The sequence below is a fragment of the Protopterus annectens genome, chromosome 4.part0 (genome assembly GCF_019279795.1).
Source record: "Protopterus annectens isolate FY-2018-M chromosome 4.part0, PAN1.0, whole genome shotgun sequence".
NCBI lineage: Eukaryota > Metazoa > Chordata > Ceratodontiformes > Protopteridae > Protopterus > Protopterus annectens.
The window spans coordinates 1,097,021,763-1,097,036,859 of NC_056733.1; the positions used below are offsets into that span (position 1 = coordinate 1,097,021,763).

Sequence of the window (15,097 nt, forward strand, 5' to 3'; positions counted from 1 at the left end):
GATTAACACTAAGACATGAAACATAAGGGTCCAAGCCAGCTCTGTGGTGCAGAGAAATTAAGCTCTGATTACATCCCAGGTGTTTGGTTAGTGGCTGGGGCCCTAGAGAATTTAGTTGGGGTGGCTGGGATTGAGCAACCATTTTTGCCTCAGAGGCATCCACTAATACATCTCTGTGTATATCAGTGAACAGAAACATCATCTCCCTATGGGGACAGGCATGTTTGATTGTGTAGCTACTTGAATGTGCAAGAGCTTTCTCATACTTGCTTACAAAATATTGACAGTGATTCCTGGATGCATAAATTGATGCTCAAGTTATAAAAAAAGTGAGGTGTCTTGGATGGAGGTCACACTTCTTGTACCCAGAACCACAGTTATTATTAATTGAGGTGGGGAACAAAGTAGAGATTTTGCTGAAAAGAAGGGACTACATGGTCAAGTGGAGAAGACCCAACAAAGAAATAAATTCTAAGAGGAGTAGAACAATCTCATTTATTGTCTCTTAAGTATTAAGCCACCACAAGCTACATGAATATTTAAAATATTTGTGTCTCCTTCAACTGTTTGAAAATTCATGCCTAACACTGATGGTAATATAATTTTTGCATCCATATTTATGTGAAGACCACACCCCTTTTTATGGGGTTCTTCCCCACAACCCCAGTCTCTAAACATACTATCTCAGAGGTCATACCAACACAGAGGAAAAGGGAAAACATGTATTGACCTTTCTTGTGAGTTAGTGCAATCTGGAAAGTAGTGTATGTATAGGTATAGGGATAGATAGATAGATAGATAGATAGATAGATAGATAGATAGATAGATAGATAGATAGGAATGATAAGGGTGAGAGCAGAATTCAGACATTAGGGGATGAAAATGAATGTAGCCAAAATGTAAAAATGTAATTGGCTTTTACAGTTATCATCAGTCAGACAAGGTGGGGTGGGACAGCACGGTAGATGTGCTGGACTTTTGTGGGTTCAGTTCTGTGCACATCTAGCAGACTCAGTAAGTTTCTTCTCCTTGTTAAAATTCCTAGTCATTAATAAACCACGTTACAATATTAACACAAAATTAGATATATAACAGAAGTATTCAAATATGACATGACAACATTTATCTCATTAACCTCTCTTGTGCTAAAACCCATTTCCTCAAGGAAGTGACTAATGATTTTTCACAAGCTGTTGCATGACTTGAAAAACTCTTGACCAGAAAATATTGAAACTGTGCAAAATGTGTTACAAATATACCCATTCATGAATCACTAAATTATCAGTTCTCCACATTAGTGTCTTCCTACCTAGGAGTATTTACTGGGGAAGTTTTTCTTGTATAATTCTTACACAAGTTAGATTAGATGAAGTATGTAATTCAGTATTTGACTAGTGTTTGGGATGTACAGCTGCCACCAGCCACTTCTTAACATATGCGCTTGAAGGATCATTAAATGTAGTTTGGTCTTCTATGGAGCATACTAAGCTGTAGGAAACTTATCTTGCGTATTATTAAAACAAGTGGTACTTTTCAGTTTTCATCTTCTACCTAAAGATTTTCACTAAAACTCATTCACTGAAGTGGCACTTGACAAATATTACTGTGGTGAACAATTTTACTACCCATTATAAATTAATATTAATATGTGTATATGTGTGCATATGCATGGGTGTATGTAAAAAGCCTAACTCATGAACCTTCTTTTGGAAAATATGATATATTACAACATTATTTTACAGGCTGTTGATAAAGTGCACACAATAAATAAAAATAAATAAAAAATAAATAAAACATGTTAGCAGTTTGTGCTGTTTGGAGAGTAAACAATCACTATATGACCTATCTAGCTGTCCATTCACCTGTCTATCTATCCATCTGTCGAGAGAAATGATAGCATTCTTCATTGGGAATGACTATTTTGGGTTATTGCCCATGCCTGAAATATTTTTATGTAAGTGAAAAAAACTCAAAAAAGAAAAACAAATCAACCAATCAAATCATTCAGTCAATCCAACTGGTCTTTTAAATCACTTCAGTCGTTCCATACCTGATACCTCTCAACCTCTTAGAGTAAGAAATCTGGACAAAGCCATAAAAAAGTGATACAAATAGGGACATTTTTTTAAAATATTGCTCTAAGAAACTTAGAAAGTTGATAGAATAACAGGTTGCACATTAGCATGAATTTTCTGAAGGGAATGAAGTCTAAAACTCAAATGTCTGTCATTATTTTCTAACTTCAGTCTTTAATGATTTGCCACTAATTTGCCAGAAAACCACAAGTTCAGCTTCTAACAGTCTAAGAATCTCTCATGAAATATTACAGTTCTGCATAGGTTTTATTGATTTACTGTAGCTAAGGTTGCATAAATGTGCCAGCAAACTGTAATCGGTTTGGTGAAGCATCTAGCCCACCACAATTAATGAGGGCTGCAGTTTTTGCTTTGTACACTGTATGTCGCTCTTTGCCAACCTGATGAAATGTTTGTTTTCTGCTGAACCATATTATTAAGGGCCTCAGACGAGGTATAAAAGCAACTGCAGGGAAAATTTCTGTGACTAGCAGATGGGCGGGTTGTATGCAAGCCTTTCTTTTTCTCCAGATTCAGTCTGAAACTTTTTGCATAATCTGTACGGTAGCTAAATCTTGGTCCTGAAATGGATATTACGTCCAAGCCAGGGAGGAGGTGTTCCCAGCACCAATTATTTTTCTTCCTATTTTATACGTTTCAGTCCTTAACCTCGGCAGTCATACGGTATTCGGTCCCAGAAGAAATGGATCGTGGCTCTTTTGTTGGACATCTTGCAAACGACGTGGGCATACCTCGTACAGATGTGGCAGCTCGTCGGCTACGCATATCCTCATCATCAAAGAACCGATTTTTAAATATTAATTCTGAGACCGGAGATTTGTTCCTGACGGAGAGAATAGACAGGGAGGAAATGTGTGATAAAATGCCTTTGTGTCTTCTGATGTTTGAAGCTGTTGTTGAAAATCCACTGCAGATATTTGCCGGAGAAGTTGAAATTCAGGACATCAATGACAATCCCCCGGTGTTCCTTCACGACATCATTAAATTAAGTATCATTGAAATGACATCTCCTGGAGCCCGATTTAGGTTGGGTGAGGCGGAGGACCCCGATATTGGTGTAAATTCACTTCTCGACTATCAAATGAATCCTTCTGACTACTTCTACTTGCAAGTGACCGACAAAGAAAGCAGTCATTACATAGAGCTTGTTCTAAATAATACTTTAGATCACGAAACACACAGGGATCTCTTTCTTATCCTAACTGCAAAAGACAATGGGATCCCTAGGAGGTCTGGTACCTCACAGATACACATTAATGTTGTGGACGTCAATGACAACACACCTGAATTCAGTCAATCAGTTTATAAAACATCCCTGAAAGAAGGGTCACCAAAAGACACCTTAGTAGTTAAAGTAAGTGCCACAGACCGTGATGGAGGAGCTAATGGAGAGGTACGATATAGTTTCAAAAAAATAACTGAAACAGCCCGGTCTTTGTTTAGACTGGACCCAGTTAGTGGAGAAATACTTCTACAGGGGATTCTGGATTACGAAGAAACGAAATGGTTTGAAATTACTGTTGAGGCTAAAGACGGTGGTGGACTGACTGCCCACATTAAGGTACGTATCGACATTCTTGATGATAATGATAACGCACCTCAGATAATCGTTTCTTCGGTTTCTGATGAAATTTCGGAAGATGCTGTTCCTGGAACTGTTATTGCATTGATAAATATTGCTGACTTGGATTCCAGTGACAATGGTGAAACAAGCTGTCACATACAAGAAAATGTTCCATTTATGCTACAACCCTCGTACAAGAATTACTACACACTTAAGTTAAATGGATCACTTGATAGAGAAAAGGTTCCTGAATACAATATTACAATCACCGCTATTGATAAGGGCTCACCACCTCTTTCAGCAGTGAGGACCGTCAGCCTTAAGATTGTTGATATAAACGACAACACTCCCCAGTTTTCTAAAGCTACATACAATGTATATGTCAGGGAGAACAATCCTCCAGGATATGTAATCCACACAGTAGAGGCAAAAGATCCTGACTGGAAGCAAAATGCTCAGGTAACTTATTCCATTGTTCCTGGTTATGTTGGGGAGTCTCTGATCTCAACCTACGTCTCCATTAACCCAGATAACGGTAACGTTTATGCTTTGCGCTCTTTTGATTATGAGGCGTTTAGGGAGTTTTCTATGGTTGTTAAAGCCGTGGATGGTGGTTCCCCACCATTATCGGCAAACGCTACTGTGAATATTTTCATTCAGGACGAGAATGACAATTATCCTAAAATCCTGTACCCAATGTCAAGTGATGAAGCTCCTGTAGGAATCGAGATAGTACCACTTCTAGCGGATGCAAACTATCTGGTTACTAAAGTGGTAGCAGTGGATGCTGATTCTGGACAGAATGCTTGGCTTTCTTATCAATTGTTAAAGGCTACAGATCCTAGCCTTTTCAGTGTAGGGTATCACACTGGGGAAATTAGGACGTCACGCCCTGTTCTAGTAAAAGAACCAGTTAAACAAATTATTTATATCATCGTAAAAGACAACGGACAACCATCACATTCGTCTACAGCCAGTGTCACCATATTTGTTACAGACTCAGATAACTTCCCCCAACCACTTTTGGATGACATCAGACCATCAGAAAACAGAGAACAGGAGTCTAATCTGACTCTGTATTTGGTGATTTCTGTTATTTCTGTGTCTGCCTTGTTTCTTTGTTTCATAATAATTGTTTTTATTATCAAGTTTCAGAGATGGAGGCAGTCATCATTACTTAAGCCAGCATTTGTAGATTACAACCCTGAACACCCTTCAAACTGTGGTGAATCAGAACCCATGAGACATAGACATCCTCCTTACATACAGAGGGCTTACCTAACCTCTAATTCTGGAAGGAGTGAGTTTCAGTTTATGAGACCTTATGGACTTGATACAATGAATGGTAATACAGTCACTGTCAGTGATAAGTCAGAACCCAGTCCAGACAATGCATTTTATGGAGACAGCAATGCTATCTCCCAGGTGAGATCTTTTATAGAATAATTCCTTCCTTTAATGTTTATTATGGTTATTTCTTTTCCCTGCTAAAATAATGCCTTAGTGCTAATATTGTTTGAGTCGGGCATGTGTTTTGCTAAAGTTTCAAATAGGCATACTTCCTAGGCTGTTTTCTAGCTGCTCATGGCATTAGAAACTGTGGAAATAATACACTACAAAATGTTTTATATCAAGTATGTGTAATTATATTAACAATAAAAACAATTTAATTTACATCTAGTTATTAGTGTTTATTGTTTTGGGGCTTTACAGGTATCATACATCCTCAGTCTACATGGTAGATAAATCAGTTGTGGAATAAATTAAGTACATAATTTACTTGTTTTCATTTGTATTTTGTCATGTAAATTTGCATTACTGGTTTTATTGTAAGATACTTTTTAGGTTACACATCTACTTATTTATTTATTCTTTTGTTCATCCAGTGAGTGGGTTGATTCAGAAGGACCATTTTCCTCCTCCATCTGAAAAAAGTGCATTAACATTAAATTGAAAGTAATACACACAAATACATTTATCTGGACAGTATACCATAGCATACAAGCACTATGACAAGAAGAACACAAGTACTTCTTAATTTGTTAATCACAGAGGAGAAAGGCAATTTTATTTCTCTAAGTAATCCCTACTGGATACTGTGACTGCCTTTTACTGGAACCAGACATAATCTCTAGATGTATCAGAGCATATATTTCAGAGTATCAGAGCATAAAATTAAAGTTTCTGTTTGCTCATTTTTATTTTACTGGTATACCTGAAATGCCTCTGTATTTGCATACATATGCCTGGATATGGTTTTGCATTGAGAGATTTAATTATAGCTGACCATTTAGATGCTATATTTAGATTCTACCTTAAAGCCTCACAATTTTCTTATGAAAGAATGAACCTTTCTTATTCTGCAAACAATTTTCATTTCAGATTACTGTGGTCATTTTAGGTATCTGAAAGAGAATGGACTTCAGAAATGAACGATGTTTATTCCCACTTACAGGGAAATATTTTTGCTGCCCTGTATAATATGCAACAGTGACACTAATTTAATACATTGCAGTTTAGTTGCATGCATTTTAAAATTAAAATGATTGGTATTTTATTAATAACACCAAGCTCTCATTAACTAAAATTACCAAGGATGAGCATGATGATAGATGAATCTTATTTTTTTAAGTAAACATTAGCAAAAATTCTTTAGACCTTCAATTATGAAATATCATTTAACATAAACAGAGTTAAATTATTTATGCTGAATATTTGTAAGAGAAAATGCTTTTTTTGGTGTCTTGATCATTCCCACTGTTGTTGAGTTGTACTCTTTCCAACAAAGAATATCATATTTTAAACCAGAATCCATTTTTAGAAGCAAATAACAAGAATATGTGATAATGTGATTGTTTTAGAACAAGCAGTAAAATGCAAAAATGTGTATGACAAAAGCAAGAAAAGTTTGTGGCCTGATGAAGGAAGCAATACATGAAGTATATTATTGTTTGCTTAGTTAAAAGATAAATCAGTAAGCAACTCAATGAACATAAAGAATAAAACTGGTGGTCCTAGCCTGCCATGGAAACTTAACTTTTTGTAGGTATAATTACCACTAATGTTATACTTTGATGTTATTAAGCATTAATACTTAAATGCATTTGCATGATATTATTGTTCATAGGTTCATAGGAAAGTAGTAGGCTAGGTTGATGTGGGCCATTTTAATTTAAATGAACCTATCCCATTTGGGTAGAGATTGGCCTCATCCATCTTATGGTCGATAATTAATTATTTATTTCCCCTAATGACAATAACTGGAATCATACTACAGATAATTTGAGGGGACCCATGTATAGGATAAAGCATTTAGGAGCTGCTTCCATCCATTAGTATTACATGGTGTAGTTCTGAGGTAGATTTTCTGTTTCCCATCCATAGATCCAAGTTGCGCTTAAGTATGGACAGGGATGAACTTTGTTTTACACCAGTGGGGATTCTGTTCCAGGACAGTGATATCCTCTACAAGATATACCTGTCCCTACAAACCATTCTGTTGATTTTGCAGAGGATCCCTAGAATGAGTATTTCTGATGAGATTTGACTTATTGATGTGTAGTAACTCTATCAGTATTGGGTCAGAGGATGCCTTGTATGCCAATGTATGTTGTAATGAGATATATCACTAAATATTTAATGCTATGACTTCATAGTAAGTAAAATATCTTTTGATTGCAATAGTAATTATAAAAAAAGAAATGTTTGTTAGATGATATGTTCTCTGACCATGTTATTCTTTTGTTAAGTAAATGGGTAGGCCCACTAGGCACAAATACCTTTCTACAGAGCTGACCTTAGAATGCTGTATAGACAGCTGATTTGCTAATAGTACTAGTTGGTACAAGTAGAGATAGAATGAAACATATTAATTCATTAACAAATCATAACCTTAACGGTATATATTGTATTTCAGTCAGATACTTAGTACATAATTCACTGAACACTTTTCATTGAAATTCGAAAAGATGGCAGAAGAAAGAAGGAGTACCAACAGTTTATATAAACAAATCATCTAAGATAAGGCAGATTATCTAATAATTATCATGTTATTAACCAATCAGGAATAGTGTAAAAGAGTGACAGAAACATCCAGTATGATATTAGGATTCACTATGATCTTGGAAACCTAAATTGAGATGCAAGTAGACAATGCTGCCTCTGGAAACAACTGGAATATTACATCCACATTTGTAGACTGTACAAAAGCAGGGACAAAACATGATGGCAAGAGTACAAATAAGCAAAATAATTACTAAAGTTCTGTAAGATTTATCTTATGAAGAAAACCTCAGTTGAGAAGGTCTGCATCTTCTTGTGGCTAGGAGGTTTGGGAAATATGTTATGGCTTACAAAGTGATCACTGGAGAACATGAAGGGACTGAGATGGAAATGAAGGCTAGGACAGCTAGGACAATGAGACTTGTGATGGAAGAACAATGCCATTTCTCTGAATATAGTGACCTTAGAGGACATTGACATTTTGGTTAAAAATAGTTCAAATTACAATTTGTTGAATTCCTCTAAAATTGCAGCTTCTGCATTTTACTAAGCATTTGTATTAGTACTATTAATTTTGTACTGTCACTATACATATAGAAGCTGCAAACAAGTTTTCTGGTACCACGGTGTGTGTTACACATATGTTAATGATCTCATAGTTTCAAGTTGATGACTACCCGTTGCAGTTATACCTACAAGTAAGTACTTCATAGTGTTTTTCCTCATATTAACATAGTTCTAATTAGTAGATGCACAGATTGAAGCTTTGAAAAAATTAATATTATGTTCTAACTCAGTGATGAGACAGTACTAAGGCTCTTATAAATCTGCATTTGTCTGTGCATAAAATAAATTTGAAACGTATGTTGAAAGACTCTATGAATTCAACTAGGGTCAACAAATGCGTTCCAAAATCTAATGCTATACCATGATCTTGGAGTTTCTGACATTGTCTGAACTGGATTTATGAATTAGTGAATTTCAAAGGTTTAACAGTTTTATAGCTATAATAAAGCAGTGGTCGATGCTTTAGTACAGTGGTGCACAACGTCCAGCCCAGGGACCAAATCCATCCCTCCACACAACGCCATCTGGCCCCCAGAGAATAACCACAAAATTTAAAAAAAGTGAAAAAGTACTATGCCTTACTCCAGTCATACAAACTTTCCAGCACATGCTTACTTACCTAATTGACTGCAGTTGTACACACCTCTAATTTTAGCCGAGGAAGTTAACTATTCTTTGTTGTTTATAACTTATAGTCTGTAAACAGTAGCAACTTTTGCAAGAGTTTGTAATAAGTCATGGCTACAAGCCAGAATCAGGTTAAATGCAAAGATGATGTAGAAAACAGGCAATTTCATGACTGCTGTCTTAAGTAAAAATGCCAGTCACCTGTACCTATTGTTAACTCATAATGACTTACTATGTTTTGAGGTGGCCCGCAGATGCATTAAGAATTTGTGTAGTGGCCCTCCCCACAAAAAGGTTGTGCACCACTGCTTTAGAAGAATTGAAGGAGAAAATATTTTTTTCATACTTAGAATGATAATGGTTCAGTGATGATAAAATATAATAATGGCATATTAAACTGAAGGATGAATTAAACTGAACTCTGCTTAACATTTGAGTACAATAGCTGATCACTATTTGATCATTTGATCGACAAGTCTGATACAGAAGGGTTTTATTCTGTTTAAGATATGCAACTATTTAGATGTGCAGATTTGTAGAAATCTATGCTTAGTATTCATCAACTCCATTAGAACCTGTACTTGCCACTGTGAGGCCAAATGTATGCAGCTATTGCTGTTTTACGGAAGCCACATAACATTTCTTTGAATTTCTACTGAAACCTTTAGTCACTGACACTTTGGGTATATAAGGTATTAAGCATTTTCTCAGAGACTGCATGGCATCAAATTGTTGTCTACTAATAAATTGGCTATGTTTGACATTTCAGGTTGAATAGCATTGTGCATGAGGATGCAATTCAGGGGAATAGGTAATTGCTTTATGTGTTTAAATAAGTATAACTTCAGAAATGATACTAGTGCAGAATGAGTTTTTCACTCATGGTATGTTTTCTTTTAATATGAAAAAAGTGTGTTACAGGCAATTATGTGGTACAGCCATGGGACTTTCCCATGACCCCAACATATACCAGTACATATCTAGTATGTAAAGAATTTATGAGTTTTGTGCAGTTATGATTTATTTAAAATAAAGTTTACAATTATAGATTGCCTTGAGCATTAGTTTCTCTTTTATGCAGGCTATATAGATGAATGGGATTATTTCACAGAGGCATTAATTGGGTGTCAACTTTGCATTTAGTTTAGCATGACTTTCACAACCGAATTTGTAGTTTTCTTTTTAGAGAGAAATACTTATAAAGCGAGGTAAAAATGTTTGACATTAGTTGCCATCCTACTGTATTTCTAAAACACACTTAAAAGTTATTATAGATATTTAGGAATACTTCAAATGCATCTAGAAATGGAACAAGCCTTTACTAATTTAAAATAAAACATTACCGTTTGAACACTGTAAATAAACAGGGAAGAAAGAGTGCCCTGTATGGGTGAAGTACTTCAAATCTTGTACAATTTATCTGTTTCTTCAGCATCTGCTGTTATTTATATGCATTCAAGTCTGAATTTATATTATGGTCGTATCATTTTATTGCCCTATCTTCCGTATTAATGTTTCTAAGTGCTAAAAGTCTTTGCTCTCCCATACTTGTATGCACATTGTCTGTCCTTTTTAATGACTACAGTTGTAGTATTTGTTCTTATTGTCTGGGGGATTACTCATCCCAATAGTCCACTGAAAATGGGACCTCCAAGATGGACTTCTTTTTTTTTTAATCCCCAGTTAAGAAATTTCAAATAAATACACAGCCAAATCTATGGTTGTTTATAGAATAACAGAGAATATAAATTAGTTAGAAGCAGGATAAACCAACACACAGCTGAGTATTCCAGATGAATTATTTATTAAAAGGTTAGTGCTTTTACGATCAAAATGACCACTTCCTCAGACCATTAACAGTAGTTCACATAGCATGGTATTTTAAATAAAAACAGCCTATCAAAAACAATCAATACATTTAAATAATCCAAGCACAATAACATAATAATCATTCAGTCCATAGTAACCAAAAAATAAACATCATAATGAGGCACTGATGCAACCTATCAAGGATAGTTCACATATTAACTTTAACATTCATGGTATGTTGCTTTCGTTCATTAACATGCACTGTTTACATCCGATCTGGAATTTTCAGAAAGGGAATGTCATGTTAAATACAATGCAAACTGCATTAAGCCTCTACTAATTAGAGCAAACCATATTCATTGTATTTCACTGTACATTACAATGCAAAATGTTGGCAACATTTGCCATATGTGAAGCATCTTATTAGCGTATAGTTAAATTGATTAAAAGTTGTGTAATCTGTAGCAGAATATATGTAAAAACACAATTAGGTGGTATAAATCAATCACAGTGCATCTAAGCAAAAAACTAGTAACTTTAAAATGATACAAGTGCAGGCTTATGGCATAATAAAACTGTTTTAACCAATCAACAGCACTTTACAAATTAGCATTGGTCAGTCACAATGTGTAGCTTTTATTCATTGAAATACAATGTATTCATCCAGTCTGAAACGTTAAGAAAGTGAATGTTATGTTAAAGTACAACACAACCTGTCACAAAGCCCTCTACAAACTATAGCAAGCAAAATCATGTGTCATCATCATCATTGTGAGGTGTTTGTGCCATATGTCACAATCAAAACAACTTGTTAGGGCTTAATAATATATCACAACATGCTGAATAATCTATAACAAAATATATAAAAAACCCTACATATAAATTATATAAATCAAAAACACTGTAGCTGTCAATATTCCTCTAAAATATAGTGGACAAATAACATTGCAATAGGATCATAGGAAGTTACTAGGCTATTGGCCCTGAGGCCCTTCATAGGATCATAGGAAGTTACTAGGCTATTGGCCCTGAGGCCCTTCATAGGATCATAGGAAGTTACTAGGCTATTGGCTCTGAGGCCCCTCATAGGATCATAGGAAGTTACTAGGCTATTGACCCAGAGGCCCTTACAAGTGTAGCCAAGAATTTAGCCCATGTTCTGACAAGTCAGCACACAATGCCCCTGTCCAGCAGGGACACAGGTGGAATTATAGGGAAAAACTTGGATATCCTATACCTGAACCCAGGACCATCAGGACTATAGCCCTACACATACAAGTGCTGCTACAGGAATAGTCATATGTGAAGCTCCATTCACAAAACCACACAACACAAACTTGTTTAGGTAAAGTCAAAGCACCAATCCCATGTATGACACCTCTCAATAAAATATCAAGAGGAACACACAGCAAAATGCTAACCAGTCATGGTGCAGTGCTATTACTCATTTGATCTCAACTCAGTCTGCCACCAACACATTAAAACATGGTGTTAATTAAATATCTAAACAACAATGAATGTAACTCACTTAAAATAAATTGCCCTTGTTCAATACAGATTCTTTCAATATGAAAAAACAAAAAATAAACAGTGAATTTCGGCATCATTAAAACCTATCAAAGGTATTCTCAGCATTAAGATAACCAATCATGGTACATTGCATTTTTCCAATCAGGGACATCCAAGAGGTATACATCATAATACAGATCCACTACGATCTATCAGATAATTCATATGCATTAGTGTGGACACTATAAAAAAACAGTCTTACAAGATGTGTTTACATTATAATCTAAATAAAATATTTAGATTATAATGTAAACACTGTAAATGCATCTTGTAAGACTGTTTTTATAGATATCCTTTTATACAGTATTATTTTTTACCTGCTGCCTTAGTGATGGCAAACATTTCATATATTTTTATGAATGAGGAAACACACTATGGTTGGTCCATAAACTAATGAGCAAATTCTGCAACACTGGTGGGGCACTAGACACCACGGATAACTCTTTACACCATGTTTTAAAGACACTTAAGAAAATAATATCACAAAGTTTGAAAGAGGCAATGAGGGTGGAACAGAAGACACCAGGGATAACTGTTACAACCTGGCTTTTAGGCATTTAAAAAGATTCAAATGTTGTACTCTCTTACATCACAAAGAGGATATTAGTTCTCTGTGCCACCACTGGACACAAAGGATACTGTAAAAACTTGCCTCAGTATTTTATTAAAAAAATTTAAACTAAAAAGGGGGAAACAGTTTTCAAACCTTGACACAGAAAGCAGTAGCATTAACTCAATATGCTTAGTGATCAGTTAGCGTAGCAACTTTTCTTTTACATAATACATATGAAACTCTAATTTCTGGCAATATTCAGTGACTGCAACAGTTCATGAGATATGAATAACAGGGCACGTATAACCGGAAATTGCAGGTGTGTTGTTTAAAATCAGGGACAAGTAGATTAGAGGGATAGACGTGTGTCTGTGTGGAGATGCTTCAGGATATAGCTGGAAGAAACACTAAATGATACCAGGGATTTTTTTAAATATACATTGGAGCCACTTAAAATGTTAATAGACCAACAGGTCTGGCATTACAATTCCCTTTATGAACACTAAGGAGAAAGAAACTTTAATGTCTGGCCTTATTGACTGAATGTAAGGATCATTGTTTGTTAGTAAAAGGACAAAAAAAAAAGAGACCTTGGGATGTTCTGTCAAACTAGGGACAAGTGAGGTGTGTGTGTGTGTGTGTGTGTGTGTGTGTGTGTGTGTGTGTGTGTGTGTGTGTGTGTGTGTGTGTGTGTGTGTGTGTGTGTGTGTGTGTGTGTGTGTGTGTGTGTGTGTGTGTGTGTGTGTGTGTGTGTGTGTGTGTGTGTGTGTGTGTGTGTGTGTGTGTGTGTGTGTGTGTGTGTGTGTGTGTGTGTGTGTGTGTGTGTGTGTGTGTGTGTGTGTGTGTGTGTGTTGGCATATCAGGTCAGATGGACTTGTTGCACATGATTGATTACTTAATGTTTACCATGGCATTATCATGGCATTCTCTCAAAGCAGGATAGAGTATCTGGATGTTCAAATTATATATCTGAGATTATATACTTTGAAAGATGTACAGAAAGATGTATACACCTGTATCTAATGTAATGTTGGCGTAGCTATTGGCACTTCAGTGCAGGATAGTGCTAAGTTGTACTCTCAGTAGTTAAGAGATTCAGAATCATGCAAACTAGCAGATAATGAGGTATTTTCTTCCATACAGCTAATATGTCACTGAATTGCATTTCTGTGCACCCTGTAAACAGCTGTTACTACAAGTGTGGTGTTCACCATGAACCTAAACACATGATCTTATCCTGCCGCTAACATATTTGGCAAGAGCATTTGTGGGCAATCTCACCCTTATACCATATAGATGTTCCCTTATCCTATTCCTGAACATCCTGTCAGTCTTCCCAACATAGAAGGACCGACAGGTGTCACACACAGCAAGATATACCACATGTGGGGTGGCACAGTCTGCCATAGAGGTGAAAATATAGCTTTGTCCTGTGTCGGGATGGGTGAACTTTCCACTGGAATCTATGTAGCCACAAAAATTACAGTGTCCACAAGGGTATGTGCCTGAATCCAACTCATGTTACTGTTTGTCAAAAGGTTGACATAGAATCCTTTTTAAATTTAGCTTGTTCTTAAACCTAAATTTTGGTCGATCACCTACAATATTCCTAATATCAGGGTCAGTAGTTAACACCCCCCAATTCTTACTAATCACCTCATATACATTTCTATTATCCATAATATAAAACATGGGTGTCCTAATCTCAGGAGAATGTACCTCAGGGCTATCTTGTACCTCATATACCATCCTGTTACAAAAATATGGGCTAGCTCTCCCCATCTAAGGGAATCCAGTTCATATAGTCCTTCCTCTATTTCAACTTGACTGTAACCTTGCTTCTCAAATCTCTCTTTTAAGCCACTCAATTCAGAGTGGTATCCCTCATCTGAGGCATTGAGTCAGGATACACGCATTCCTTGTCCTTTAACAACATTCTTAAATATGTAATGGGGGTGCATACTGCGCCTATGTAACAGGGTGTTTCTATGACATCTTTTTCTGTATACACCTGTAGTGATAAGTCCACTATCTAATCTTTCAGTATAGACATCCAGATACTCTATCCTGCTTTGAGAGAATGCCATGGTAAACCTTAAGTAATCAGTCATCCTGTTCATGTGCATAACAAATGTATTCAACTGATCCATATCCCCAGTTCAGATAAAAAAGATATCATCCACAGTGATGATAAAAGGAGACATATCTCCTGAAGGCATCCATAGAGAACAACTTATCCTCTTCTCAGAGTGCCAGAAACATGTTGGCGTAGCTATTGGCACAGGACATGCCCATAGCACACCATCCTGC

At 36.0% G+C, this 15,097-nt stretch overlaps 2 protein-coding genes across 2 annotated transcripts in view; both read left to right on the forward strand.

The window, feature by feature from the left end:
- LOC122799780 (protocadherin gamma-A4-like) overlaps positions 1–15,097 on the forward strand; it is a 639,989-nt gene that overhangs the window by 192,348 nt on the left and 432,544 nt on the right. The window lies entirely within an intron of this gene.
- Positions 1–15,097, forward strand: part of LOC122800103 — a 200,789-nt gene that overhangs the window by 150,815 nt on the left and 34,877 nt on the right. The window contains exon 5 of the mRNA XM_044069626.1: positions 2,644–5,103. Within this exon, the coding sequence (XP_043925561.1) occupies positions 2,644–5,103 (2,460 nt within the window). The remainder of the gene's footprint in view (positions 1–2,643; positions 5,104–15,097) is intronic.